At 45.2% G+C, this 13,648-nt stretch overlaps 2 protein-coding genes across 3 annotated transcripts in view; both read right to left on the bottom strand.

Annotated features, from left to right (window-relative positions):
- The window catches only part of trpc6a (transient receptor potential cation channel, subfamily C, member 6a), a 13,135-nt gene extending 8,193 nt beyond the window's left edge, over positions 1 to 4,942 (bottom strand). The window contains exons 1-4 of the mRNA XM_060056896.1: positions 4,712 to 4,942; positions 2,317 to 2,660; positions 1,659 to 1,791; positions 620 to 920 (exon numbers count right to left, since the gene is read on the bottom strand). Of these exons, the coding sequence (XP_059912879.1) occupies positions 620 to 920; positions 1,659 to 1,791; positions 2,317 to 2,660; positions 4,712 to 4,911 (978 nt within the window). The 5' untranslated portion in view covers positions 4,912 to 4,942. The remainder of the gene's footprint in view (positions 1 to 619; positions 921 to 1,658; positions 1,792 to 2,316; positions 2,661 to 4,711) is intronic.
- A 2,930-nt stretch (positions 4,943 to 7,872) lies between these two features.
- On the bottom strand, positions 7,873 to 12,156 carry angptl5 (angiopoietin-like 5). 2 transcript variants are annotated; one of them, XM_060056927.1, is made up of 8 exons: positions 11,972 to 12,156; positions 11,312 to 11,483; positions 10,841 to 10,944; positions 10,318 to 10,411; positions 9,755 to 9,858; positions 9,483 to 9,603; positions 8,779 to 8,964; positions 7,873 to 8,407 (listed from the first exon to the last, which is right to left on the bottom strand). In XM_060056927.1, the coding sequence occupies exons 1-8, from the start codon at positions 12,041 to 12,043 to the stop codon at positions 8,067 to 8,069; spliced, it is 1,194 nt and encodes a 397-aa protein (XP_059912910.1). In that variant the 5' UTR covers positions 12,044 to 12,156; the 3' UTR covers positions 7,873 to 8,066. The 2 variants fall into 2 exon arrangements, with proteins under 2 accessions (XP_059912910.1, XP_059912911.1); XM_060056928.1 differs by lacking the exon at positions 11,972 to 12,156 and having other exon boundaries at positions 10,318 to 10,425; positions 11,312 to 11,329.
- Positions 12,157 to 13,648: the final 1,492 nt, after the last annotated feature.

Raw genomic sequence — 13,648 nt, 5'->3', positions numbered from 1 at the left:
CCCTAACCTGCATCCTTAGACCCTAACTTCATAAGTACACTACCATCCGAGGTAGGCCCACCCTCTCTCTCTCTAGGTACCTTAGCATGCAGGTGTTAGGCACTGCAGGACTACAGTCCAGAGGGAGTGACAGGGCGCAGGCGGAGCATGGAGAGGAAGGTGTTCTTGCTTGGTTCCTGTGTGGTTAGCCAGGCCTGCGCTGTGTTCTCCTCTCCCTCTCAGCTGAGAACCCTCTCCAGTCTTTGTTCCTCTCTGCTCCCTGGGCTTATAAAGGCTGGTCGGTTTAGAGGCCGTGTGGACCAGACCACTGCACATTATGTCCACCGGATTGCATGAAGAGTAGAAAACGACAACGTGCACCGACCATGTTGCCCCCTCTTCTATGTTTGCATGCGTTTGAGCGCGTGCGCGGGTGTGTGTGTATTCACATGCATGTTGTTTGCATCCATGCGTTAGGGTGTGTTTGCGTTTTCTGTGCACGTGTGTGTTTTTTTTTGTGTTTGCGTGCATGTGTCTCCGTGCACATGCCTCATGTCTGAGTGTCTGGGCTTCGTGTGTGTGTCTGTGCTGTGTGTGTGTGTGTGTGTGTTCCCAACCATCCCACCAGCCTGACCCTCACCTTAAACTCCTTCTCGATGTCGGCCAGCACGGCCAGCTCGTTGCTCAGCTCCAGGGCCGCCAGTACCGGGTCCTGATTGGACAGCGAGAGGTAGGCGGGGCTGGCCAGCCCGCGGTAGGCGTTGATCCTGGACCGTGAGTGGCTGAAGGAGTCGTACTGCTGCTGGTAGTTGCAGGAGTCGCAGCAGCAGAAGTAGTCGTGGGGGGGGTCGATGGTGGCCCCCTTCCCCAGCAGCGTGTGGACGATCTCGTACTCCTGGCAGTGGGCGGCCAGGATCACCGGTGTCACGTCGTGGGAAAATCTATGGGAATATGAGCCAAACACACACACACACACATCAGGGACGAACCTGATCTGTCTTACAGACCTCTAAGAATATCCATGGAAGAACATCCTGTGGGAACAGGGGCATGTGGTATCACCCACCTCGACCCCCGCTCACCCCTCCCTCTCCCACCACGTAGGGGAAACTAGTGTGTGCATCTCGAAATGATGTCATCATCTACAACAGCATTGAGTAGCCAAGTGTTAAGTTATGAGGTTCCTTGATAGATTTATAAATCGTGTTTAGTTATCTAGTCTGTTAAACCATAGGTCGTATCTTAATATATATATAGCGGTTATGATGCAAAGACTTAACTGCATCCTCTATAGAGCCATTGGTCAATTCTGGGCTACAGTAGAAACTTGGCAGTAAAACATGGAGGGCTCTACGGAATAGAACCCACGTCATCTCATCTAATATAATCTAATTTTATCTCATCAAATCTATTAATCTAATAAAATCAAATCTAGTCTAATCTAAATATATTACAATGTATTCTAACATAATGTAGTCCAATCCAATCTAATGTCCTGGTTGTGTGGTCTACACGTAACATTCCATTCTAACAACATTCCAACAGTGAAAAACTACAGTAACAGTTGAGCAAATCGTGCAAATATTTATGAACAATAAACACTAGGTAATTGCTCATGTCCTGTTGTGAAAGGTGCAATAAATAAAGTTTAACTTGAAGAAGAAGGCGGCCCGTCTCACCGCGTCCCGTCCTCATCGTACGCGTAGAAGTCGTCCAACATGTCCGCCTGGGCCGGGCTGGCAGTCAGACGGCGGCTGTCTTTGAAGGACAGGTGAGCCAGTAGAGCCTCTGTGATACGAACATACCCCTTACCTAACGCACATAAACACACACACACAGATACTCTTTACCTAACGCACATAAACACACACACAGATACCCCTTACCTTACACACCTAAAAACACACAAAGATAATTCTTGCCTATTACACCCAAACACACACGCACAAATACCATTTAACTAACCGACCCAAACACACACACAGAAACCCCTTAGCTGACTCACTCTGACACACACAGATACCCCTTAAGTAACCAACCAAATCACACACACATTGAACACACACAGAAACACACACACACACACACACACACACACACACACACACACACACACCCCGATACCCCTTACCTATCGGACCAAAATACACAAACACACACACACAAACACACGTGTATAAACTATAAGATGCAATGTGTTCTAGTGCCTTAGAGAACACTTATCTCTTTAACATGTGTCATACGATCTTTAGAGATTTCTCCAAAATACATGGTGGTTTGATGACAAACTGAGCGTGCTCAGATGTGTACACACTGATACAGACAAACACATCTTACTGATGGCCAATAGAAGGGCATCACCCACTCGTGCCAGGTCCGTTCTGCCTAGCAACAGCTCGGTCACCTCCAGGTGCTCGTTGGCCACGGCCAGCTGCAATGCATTCTGGCCCATGTAGTCCACGGCGTTCACGTTGAGGCTGGGCGAGCGCAGCAGCATGCGCCGCACCTCGGGAATGTTGCCGTACTCGGCGGCCTCCAGGAAGTGCTGCTCGGCGTCCGAGGGGACCGAGAGCGGGGCGCAGAACATGGAGGCGGGGCCTCGCAGGACCTGCCGCCGCTTGAAGGCGTTCAGCCGGGCCGCTGATGGCCCCTCGCCACCCCTACCGACGCCGTCGCTGGGGCTGTCAGTCAATGGGAGGGACGAGGTCATTAAAGGACCCCTCTGGGAGAGTTTGACAGGTGGTCCCCACAGTTTCTACACTGGTATTGAGCAGAAACACACCACCGTAATCTGTGAAACAGCCTCCAATGTTATACTTTTTGGCCATAGAGCCCCTTTAATTTATGTCCTCTAAAAGTGTTTATTTTTGCCACTGACATGCACTGACATGTAAAGGATCCCTACGGAGAAATATTTTTTTTCTTGATCCTCTCTGTTTGTTCTCAACACTTCTTTGCCCAGTTATTTTACATGACACTAAACTACGCTTTCTGTCATCCAACACGCAAACCCTGGCCGGCCCCCTTGTCTCCAACTCTCGCTCACCTTCTATTTGAGCAGGACATGGTTACACACAATGAGAAACAGACAGGATCAGGGTCAAGAAAGGAGTTATATTTCAGTGTATGGATCCCTTCTATGAGGCTAAAACAAGCACTTTGGGGGCCCTGTGTACAGTACACTGACGGGGCCCTGCACCCCAAATGTTTAAAGCACTTTCAAGGCATATGGTTGCAGTGTTCTCACTCAATAGAGGACCAATTAAAAAAATAGTAGTCCCTTAGGCTCAAAATTATGGGAATATAGTTTTATACAATATACCTTTCATGTAAACGTCTTAAAACGTAAGATCTTTCGTAAATTAAGGTTTGCGCAATTTTGTTTGCGTTTATGTGCAACTCCTAAATATTTTTGACACGGATCACCAGACTGCAGGAACCTTCTGCGTCTCTGCCACCTATTTCAGTGTTTGATGTCTGGTGAAAAGAAAGCTCACATCACTCGAAGATCAAATCCCAACCGTTTCCGTGTAAACTGTAAATTAGTAAAAAAAAAACTAAATAAATGAGTTCAAATGGGGGTCAAGTTACCTTGATTTCTTACGTATAGTATTTTAGTGTTTGACAAATAATAATTTACCTTGTCCTTTACAAACTCAATATTCAACTTTTTTTATTTAGTTTAATATTAACTTATTAAGTATGATGTTTGAAAACTGATTTGTATTCTCATCCTATTTCAGAATCATTCTTTTGGGTAAACAGCATTCTTAATCGCTTGTTAAATTCCTTTGGAATATTGAAAGGCCCTATAATATAGGGCCTTTAAATAATAATAATCATATTACTAATACAAATAATAATGATACATTTGATTTATATAGGGCCTATATAAATCAAATGTATCATTATTAGTCGTATTAGTAAAATGATCGTTATTCATATTGTATTTTTTAAAAACAATACAACTAATAATAATAATAATAATATTTTTTACACTACACAATAATAATTTATCATTGTCTTGTTAAAATTATTATTATTTTCATATTTAACACTAAAACCATGCCCAATATTCCTACAGCACAAGGCACTAAATCTTATTGAGAAACTTATTTACCAGTTTCTAAGACATTAAATGATTAATCGTGCAAAATAGTCTCAATCAAACATAACTCCATGCAACAGCCTGAGATAGTCTCATCTTCCTTGCTAAACTAAACAAAAAGTTATTTCTGGTCCGTCTGTCAGCCCTCAACAGAGCTCAGTAGAGCAATAGGCAGTGTTGGTTTACTAAATAAATACTGTAATACACTGTTGTTCTCCACAAACTCAAGAATGGTGCATTTGAAGAGGAAATGGTAAAACATGTGATTGAGTTTACACCGTTTTTTTTTTTCCACAAACTGGAAATATGTTGCACATTATTGGCATTTAAATGGAAAAAGTTCAATGTTATCGTGTGTGTGTGTGTGTGTGTGTGTGTGTGTGTGTGTGTGTGTGTGTGTGTGTGTGTGTGTGTGTGTGTGTGTGTGTGTGTGTGTGTGTGTGCGTGCGTGCGTGCGTGCGTGCGTGCGTGCGTGCGTGCGTGCGTGCGTGCGTGCGTGCGTGCGTGCGTGCGTGCGTGCGTGCGTGCGTGCGTGTTTGTGTGAGCATGCATGCGTTCATGTGTGTGCTGTCATATCATTGTTAACATTGTATAAGATTGCTGTAGAAGGGCGCCAGTACTCACCCCAGGCAGTGACCGGAGCAGCAGTTTTCAGCCTCGGCACAGTCGCCATACATGAGGAGGTTGTCGCGGCTCTGCGCCCTGGTTGGGTTGCTGTTACCTGGTCTGTTAGCTCCACGCCGCGCCGCCCGTCTCTCGTTCATCCTCTGCTGTAGCCGACCGACAGAGGCTTTTACCTCACATGCCCAACGCCAGAAGAACATTCAGCATCTATCTACCCCTCCTCTCTCCCTATCCCCCCCCCCCACTCAACCCCTCCCTCTCTCTCTCTATCTGTGTCTCTATCTTTTGTCTCATTCCTCCAATGGTCTCTGTTCCACTTCTCAACCACTTGTTTGCGGTCCCTGGTCCCCCTCTCTCTGGACCGAGTGCTTCCTCGCTATGGTTGAAGGTGGGGAGGTGAGAGGGGGCCGAGGTATAGGTTTTCATGACTGGTTGAGACGGATCGATATATGGAGTGAAAGCATTTTCTGGGGGGCAAACAAAGGTTTGTGCGCGTTTATATTTTCAGCATTGGTGTTTTTTCATCTCCTAGTAGACCTCTTGGCCTATCAGCAACTGCCTGCCTTGAGTCTAAACTAATTGTTAGCAATAAATGTTGAACTGACAGTTTTTGGACTTCATCAAGATAAAGATTGTGCGTGTGTGTGTGTGTGTGTGTGTGTGTGTGTGTGTGTGTGTGTGTGTGTGTGTGTGTGTGTGTGTGTGTGTGTGTGTGTGTGTGTGCGCGTGCGTGTGTGCGTGTGTGTGTGTGTGTGTGTGTGTGTGTGCCTATATCTGTACGTGTAGTTTTCCCACACTCTAGAGGGATACAGAGGAAGCAAAGTCTGCAGAGAATTCCGACCCTTAGGATTCCCATCTGCACTCATTCAACACACACTCGCACACACACACACACACACACACACACACACACACACACACACACACACACACACACACACACACACACACACACACACACACACACACACACACACACATGCACACACACATATTCACCTTTTCTTTGTTTGTTTTGCAGCACATTCCTCTCATCTGAATTGCATTGCTCAACTGTAGAGACGGAAACTTTACTTTCCCTCTCTAAAATAAGGTATGCGTGTGTGTGTGTGTGTGTGTGTGTGTGTGTGTGTGTGTGTGTGTGTGTGTGTGTGTGTGTGTGTGTGTGTGTGTGTGTGTGTGTGTGTGTGTGTGTGTTCGTGCTTGCATGTGTACCTGATACGTTTATAAGATGTATTTGCCTCTCTTTCAGACTACTGCTTTTTCTCCCTCCCACTCCCTTCCTTTTTGTTTCTCCCCCTGTCTCTTGTCTCTGTCTTTTACCTCACATGCCCAACAAACATTGCAAAAAGAACATTCAGCATCTATACCCCCCTTTCTCCCTATCTCCCTCTCCCTCCCTCTCTCTCTCTCTCTCCTCTTTTACTCTCGCTCTATCACTCTCTCTCTCTTAGATAGATATATCTCTTGGGGTTTTATTGTTGTAATAATTATATTGATATGTTATGGCAGTTGGCCTAGGAACCTACACAATTCCTGTCGTAGGTTCCATTGCCTGTAAATGGAATGCATTTAAACAATGCTTTTCATGCCTGCAGTCTCTCAAAGTCCTTTACAGCTAGTGCGTTAGATTCACCAAATCATAGACTTATTCATACACCGATGGTCGGTGACCGCAGCCATGCCAGTCGACAGATCGTCAGGACCTTTTTTGGTACATTGCCTCATTAGGGGCCCTTAGACACTTAGATAGGACGAGCCAGGGATCAAACCAGCAACCCTTTGGTTTCATGAAAACCTTCTCCTACTGTTCCACTGCCGTCCGAAATAAGTATAAAATATGCTATTGTTTTAAATAGGTTCATTTACTATTGACTGTTTTAAATAGGTTTGTATACTGTTGGTTGTTTTAAATATGTTCCTATAACACAGAGTGTTGCAAATAGGTTCCTATACCATTGAATGAATAAGTGAGTTACAATACAATAGGTTCTTATACCATGGAATGTAGGTTCCTGACTGTTAAAATATGTTATTATACCATAGACTGTATACAATTACAGGCTCTTGTATGTTCCCATGCCATAAACTTTAAAATAGGTTATTAAAGCATTTCCATAAAATAGGTTTGCATGTTTTTGGCCACCAATCTCCACACTAGCCTCATGTCAGAGGTTGGTCCCTGGCTCTCCTCCCGTCTCTGTGAGTAACATCAGTCATTAACATCAGCATACACCGAGACCACCCACAGCTCCAATACACACACACGCACGCACACACACACACACACACACACACACACACACACACACAGACACAGACACACACACACACACACACACACACACACACACACACACACACACACACACACACACACACACACACACACACACCGAATAACATGTTCAAACATGCCCACGTGTGATTTGATCATTCTTTTGACATTTCACTCTAGGCTTTAAGATATATTTTTACAGAATCAAAAAAAAACTCTGGTTTGGATATTTATAGTCAAGCATTTAACTACCATAGTTTCCCGCTACGAAAACACAAACGCATACTCTTCTCAGACCGATTTACAGCGCCATCTGCTGGACGAGGTTTATTACGTCGTGACGTGGATCTTGATTTGACGATATTCAGCAATACAAAAAAAAAGATATTTGTTGTTTGTTGTTAATATTACTCTCGAACATTATTATAACTGTACTGTAACTGTCTTTATATTTCATAAAAATCGTGTGTTTTGCTTTCCCCACATCTCCCAACACACATGAAGCTCAGCCAAGATAAACCAGCTCACTTCGCAGTCCTCGGTCCAAAAAGAACACTCTGTTGTTGGGAAATGTCCACAGCTGCTCGGTGTGATAAAACAGCTGCTCCGACCCTGCACGTTCCCCGGAAGCCCATATAAAGGCACGCTTGTCGTGTTCCTGAGACTTTCCCAAGCTTTTATGACGGAAGTGTGTTCTCCACATCGACGCTCCCGTTAACTTACAACTGCGTGCGCCAATTTAAAATTAATGAGTGTATTGAATACAATGAATCACTCACACGTTATGAATAAAATACACCTAATAGTGTGAGTGGACCCAACTCATTTTCAATTTACTGCATTCTAGTGTCACCCTGCGCCATTCAAACAATGGATTCAACAATGTGTTTACGCCTCTGTCAAAGATGTAGGCTACAATTTATTCATTAGAATTGTCCAACGTAGTCAAAAACTGAATATAATGTAAACCTTCTCAACATCCTTAAAACCTTGTAGTTTCTATTAAAATACGTTCTGGATTAATGTACTAAATTAGCCCCAACATAAACCACCAAAAAACTTGCTCCAGTCAAGTGATCAGTTGTTCGTGGGGATTCTCCTTATCTTCATGGTGACGGACCTGATGAGGTGCGGCACGCCGTTCTGCGTCCACGTGTCCCACAGGATGTGGGTGCCCCCATCCGCGTACCCACCGCCACCCCCGGGCCGCGCGCCGCGGTCTCCCGGTGAACCGTTGAGATTTGCCAGACCACACTGGTTGAACCACCAGCCCGTGTGGTTGTACTGGGCGCTGCAACTCTCCACCGTGCGGTTATGGATGGAGCAGGACGGCACACAGCCGTCGTTGTCCACATCGGTGGCGCTGAATGGAGCCGTGTCTTGGTTCTGCTCCTGCTCGTAGCCTCGGAACGCGTCGCCTAATTAAAGGTGGAGGGCAGGCACCGCCACACACACACACACACACACACACACACACACACACACACACACACACACACACACACACACACACACACACACACACACACACACACACACACACACACACACACACACACACACACACACACACACACACACACACACACACACACACACACACACACAAACTTTTACTTCAAATGCTAGAAACCTAATCTTTTACGAGTTTTTCTGTGTGTGTGTGTGTGTGTGTGTGTGTGTGTGTGTGTGTGTGTGTGTGTGTGTGTGTGTGTGTGTGTGTGTGTGTGTGTGTGTGTGTGTGTGTGTGTGTGTGTGTGTGCGTGTGTGTGTGTTAGTGTGTGTTCACCAGCGCTGCCAGCGTAGCGGCCCAGGTGGATGCTGTAGAACTGCGCATCGCCCCCGAGGTGGACGTCATCGTACGAGGCGTAGGCAGTCTCGTCGTCGTGGGAGACCAGGGCGATGTGGAGCTGGAAACGGGTTTCCTTCTGGTTCAGGATTTGATGCACCTGGCTGAGGCCCAGCCAATGCTCTCCTACACACACACATACACACGCACACACACACACACACACACACACACACACACACACACACACACACACACACACACACACACACACACATAATCACTAAAGTAAATATATTAGAGTCAGTATGGTGAGTGCATTAGAGTCACTGTACTAAATACAATATAATCACTTTAGTAAGTGGAATAAAATCACTAGACTAAGTACATTAGAGTCAGTATAATAAGTACAATAGAGTCAGTATAGTGAGTACATTAGAGTCAGTATAGTGAGTACAATAGAGTCAGTATAGTGAGTATAGTGAGTACATAGAGTCAGTATAGTGAGTACATTAGAGTCAGTATAGTGAGTACAATAGAGTCAGTATAGTGAGTACATTAGATGCAGTATAGTGAGTACAATAGAGTCAGTATAGCGAGTACATTAGAGTCAGTATAGTCAGTACATCAGATGCAGTATAGTGAGTACGTATAGTGAACGTCATGCTTGGGCCATCAGACGAGGAAGGTGTAGACCAGCTGACCTGGTAGGTGTCCGAAGCCGTTGATGTAGTCTTCCCAGGGTCTCTTGAAGTCCATCAAGCCCTCGGCCCTCCTCTGGATCACGGTCCATCCCCCCCCCATGTAGTCCATCTCACAGAACACCTCACACAAACACACACAGCGGGTTTCAGAGTTAGAGTGAGGTATGAGCTAATACATTGATATCATATGGATGTTGTCATAGGAACGATGACACAATGATACCATTTAAGACATGGGTGCCTGACAAACCAGGTATGCGGTTTTTGTTTACCTCGAAGGAGGAGTCTGAGTTCTCGGGGTGGGCGATGTAAATCCCACTGGGGATCTTCGGAACCACTGACACCAGACTGTCCTTGATGTCACTGCAGTCCCGTCCTGGTCACACACACAATCCAACACCCCACAGGTCAATAGGTCATTTTCACCTCCTATAGCAGTCGTCTTGGTTCTAAATGTTAGCTCGGTCAGGGAGAACTAATTTAAAACCTAGATGGCTGCTATAGTTCCCTCACCAGTTCACAACCTCACACATTCAAATTGGTTAATGGACATTGACTGTTAATTGGTTAGTGTGTATTGAGTGGATAAAGGGTATAATATGTAGTACAAATAAAAAAGTTAGCTTGCTTGGGTATAGCTTTAGGTTCCAACTATTACAGCTGGTGTGTGTGTGTGTGTGTGTGTGTGTGTGTGTGTGTGTGTGTGTGTGTGTGTGTGTGTGTGTGTGTGTGTGTGTGTGTGTGTGTGTGTGTGTGTGTGTGTGTGTGTGTGTGTGTGTGTGTGTGTGCGCGCGCACAAGCGTGTGTGCATGTAGGTGTGTGTGGTTATTATTACCATGGGACTGTACTGGTTTGACAGCGTACATCTCTGTGTTGCTTCTCTGGACCTCTAAACTGAGGGTCTGCATTTTGGTGATGAGCTCTGTCACCTGAAAACAAGAAGCTACATGCATACAGTCAGCTAGTAAGACACTAGATGTGAGACCACATGCCTACAGTCAGCTAATAAGACACAAGATGTGAGACCAAATGCATAAAGTCAGCCATTAAGACACTATATGAGATAACATGCATAGTCAGCGAATAAGATACCAGATGTAAAACCACATGCATACAGTCAGCCAATAAGATACTGGATGTGAGACCACATACAAACAGTAAGCCAATCAGACAGCCAATAAAGCACCAGATGTGAAACCACATGTGCAGTATACAGTCAGCCAATAAAAAACTAGATGTGAAACCACATGCATAGTCAGCCAATACATTTGAGCTATCTGTCCTGTAAGCCAATTATAAACGACAGGAGATATGACATGCATACAGCCAGCTAATTAGAGAGGGGGGAATGTTTGTACCTGGGTGGTGAGGAAGTCTAGGGCTCTCTGCTGTTCATCCATCACATCTCTGATCATCTTCCTGGTGCTGCGGCCATAAGCCAGCAGAGACTGCTGTATCTGGCCTGAACCATGCAAAACACACACACACACACACACACACACACACACACACACACACACACACACACACAAACAGATACACACAGACACACATATTCACCCGTGCATACACACACACACACACACATGTGCACACTCAGACATACAAATAAACACAGATCAACATCACGCACACACACACACACACACACAAGCGCACATATTAGCACACTCATAAGTGGGAACAAACACAAAAAGATAAATATAATGCACACTCACACACACACACACACACACACACACACACACACACACACACAGAATAGTGTGTTAATGATGACAATGATGCTGGTGGTGGTGATGATGACGAAGGTTACCAGGTAGACTCACCACACAGGGAGTTTTTGTCATCACGCAGTAGTTTGGCGGTTACATCGCACGGAATTGAACATACATCCTGACCCTTGCCCCCTACGGGTGACTTTGGTGTTTTGGAAGATGCAACTTCAAGCAGGTCTGCGATGATGACATCTGATTGGTTGCTCGTCCTGTTTCCCGACCCCTTCCGAGTGCAGGTAGAAAGACATTGAAACCATACTTAGACCGCTACTCCGAACCGTTCTCTGGTTCAATTTGATACCAGCTGTCCGAACGCTCCTTTCTAGAGGTCGGACATTGAAGTATTTGAAATAATGATGCTATTAATACATTGACCTGGCCATATTTTTTTTTTGTGATCCAGGAAAGAAAAATTCCCCACAAAATTGTACGAAGACAAAAAAGTGTTAGACATGAAGCTCAGAAAGACCATGTTTACATCCTTCTAGAGAAATATCAGAAACAGAAACACCACTGCACTGATGATAACTAGACATCATTTCTTCTTTCTTTCTACCTGCAACCAAATCTACCCTCGGGTACAAATAAAGTTACCTTACCTTACCTTACCTTATAATACAAGACCAGCACACATTCCTCACAACCAATCGGTTCAAAACACGAATGCTGATGAGAAAGCCACCCAAAAGAAAGGTGTAGAGCTATACGTACGGTGTAGACGTTGGCGGAGAAGGGCAGGTAGAGCAGCTGAAGCAGAAAGACTGCTGGCCACATCAGTTCCATTCTGTCCTATAGCACGCTGTTGTTTACTGCTTGTCTCCCTCTTTCCCTGTCCCTCTCTCTCCCTCTCTCTCCCGCTCTCTCTCTCTCTTTCTCTCTCTCTCTCTTTTGATGACACAGCTCGGACCTCCTTCCACAGCCGCCGGCGTCCATGGAAACAGCTTACACCACTCATTTTCCTTTTTTTTTTTTTTTTTTTTACAACAAATCTGTTTAGAAAGTGCTTGCCTGTTTTTTTTCCGTTTACAATATCCAATTAGAACTTTTTTTTCCCCACACTCTTTCTTTCCTCCTATGCATCCTGTCTTTGATTTGCTTTCTCTCTTCTCTCGATCATCTTTGAAAATGTAACTTTGTTCCACTTTCACTTTATGTCAAAACGTATATGTGTGTGACTAACTTTGCTGTGAACGCTCATGTGTAACGTCTCGTTCAGTACGGAGCAGTTGGTGAGTTGAAACAGTTGCAAGTTTCATCAGAAGCTCTACCTATAATAAACCTGTAAACTTTAATATTATATCATCTCATTTGATTCTTAATATTTAAGAGAGGGAGATCTATAAGTAGGTGCTTGTATCTCCCTGTCTTTCCAGGTCTCTGATGGAGCAGATTTAGCCATGGGTTTTTCTGGTGCTTTTTTTGCATCCTGCCTTCAGTACAAGAACCAGCTGTTGCAAAGAAATGGGACACCTCATACTTCTGTGCAAGTCTTTCTTTCTCTCCCTCTCTCTTTCTTTCTCTCCCCACTCTTTCTTTCTCTCTCTCTGCTTCTTGCTTGCTCTTGTTCACCTCTCGTACACTTATTCACTATCGCACTCTCTCTCTTCATCTCTCTTCATCTCCTCTAGTTATTTCTCACTCTTTTTCACTCTCTTTTACTTTCCCTCTCACTTTCTCTCACGCTCAATCTCTATTGGTCACTCTCTCTCTCTCTCTCTCTCTCTCTCTCTCTCTCTCTCATTTTTCCCTCGCCTCACTTTTCCTCCCTCTCTTCCCTGCTCTCTCAAAACCTCTGTAAACCTTTCCAGACAAACTCTCTCTCTCTCTCTCTCTCTCTCTCTCTCTCTCTCTCTCTCTCTCTCTCTCTCTCTCTCTCTCTCTCTCTTTGTCTCACTCTCTCTCCAACCAGCGACTTCAGTTTATTGGTTTGGTTGGGTAAATAATATAAGTCCAAGTGCAAGGGAGGGAGGGGGGACAGTAGAGCGAGTTTTCCCACATTACGTATTATTTTCCAGGGGCCACGAGGAGCCCAGCGGCTGGCCCCTCCACGCAGAGTGTGCCCAGCGGCAGCAGCATGTCCAGCTCCATCCTAGCAGACCCCTAGGGGTTTACGGCCATGGTCAGCCAGAGGAATGCAGGAGGGCCCGGTGGTGCAGGGGCCCGGCATCTGCAACGTATTACACGCTGATGGAGCTCGGCCGCTCAGCGTCATAATCACTGTCCTGCACTGAACATTACACCATCCGTGTCTACATGCTATTTTATGACAAGAGAAGATTGGGTTTTTGTTAAGCAGTGATCACGTGTGTGTGTGTGTGTGTGTGTGTGTGTGTGTGTGTGTGTGTGTGTGTGTGTGTGTGTGTGTGTGTGTGTGTGTGTGTGTGTGTG

Source organism: Gadus macrocephalus, chromosome 7 (genome assembly GCF_031168955.1).
Source record: "Gadus macrocephalus chromosome 7, ASM3116895v1".
Classification (NCBI taxonomy): Eukaryota; Metazoa; Chordata; class Actinopteri; order Gadiformes; family Gadidae; genus Gadus; species Gadus macrocephalus.
The sequence above is the reverse complement of the archived record's forward strand: the minus strand, read 5'-3'. Positions and strand labels throughout refer to the sequence as shown.

Excerpts from the sequence above, each read along its gene's own strand:
- angptl5 (XM_060056927.1), bottom strand. The coding sequence starts at position 12,043 with ATGGAACTGATGTGGCCAGCAGTCTTTCTGCTTCAGCTGCTCTACCTG. Across the intron at positions 11,484-11,971 it reads TCTCCGCCAACGTCTACACC|GGGTCGGGAAACAGGACGAG; the intron begins GTACGTATAGCT and ends TGCACTCGGAAG. Across the intron at positions 8,965-9,482 it reads CGGCTTCGGACACCTACCAG|GAGAGCATTGGCTGGGCCTC; the intron begins GTCAGCTGGTCT and ends GTGTGTGTGTAG.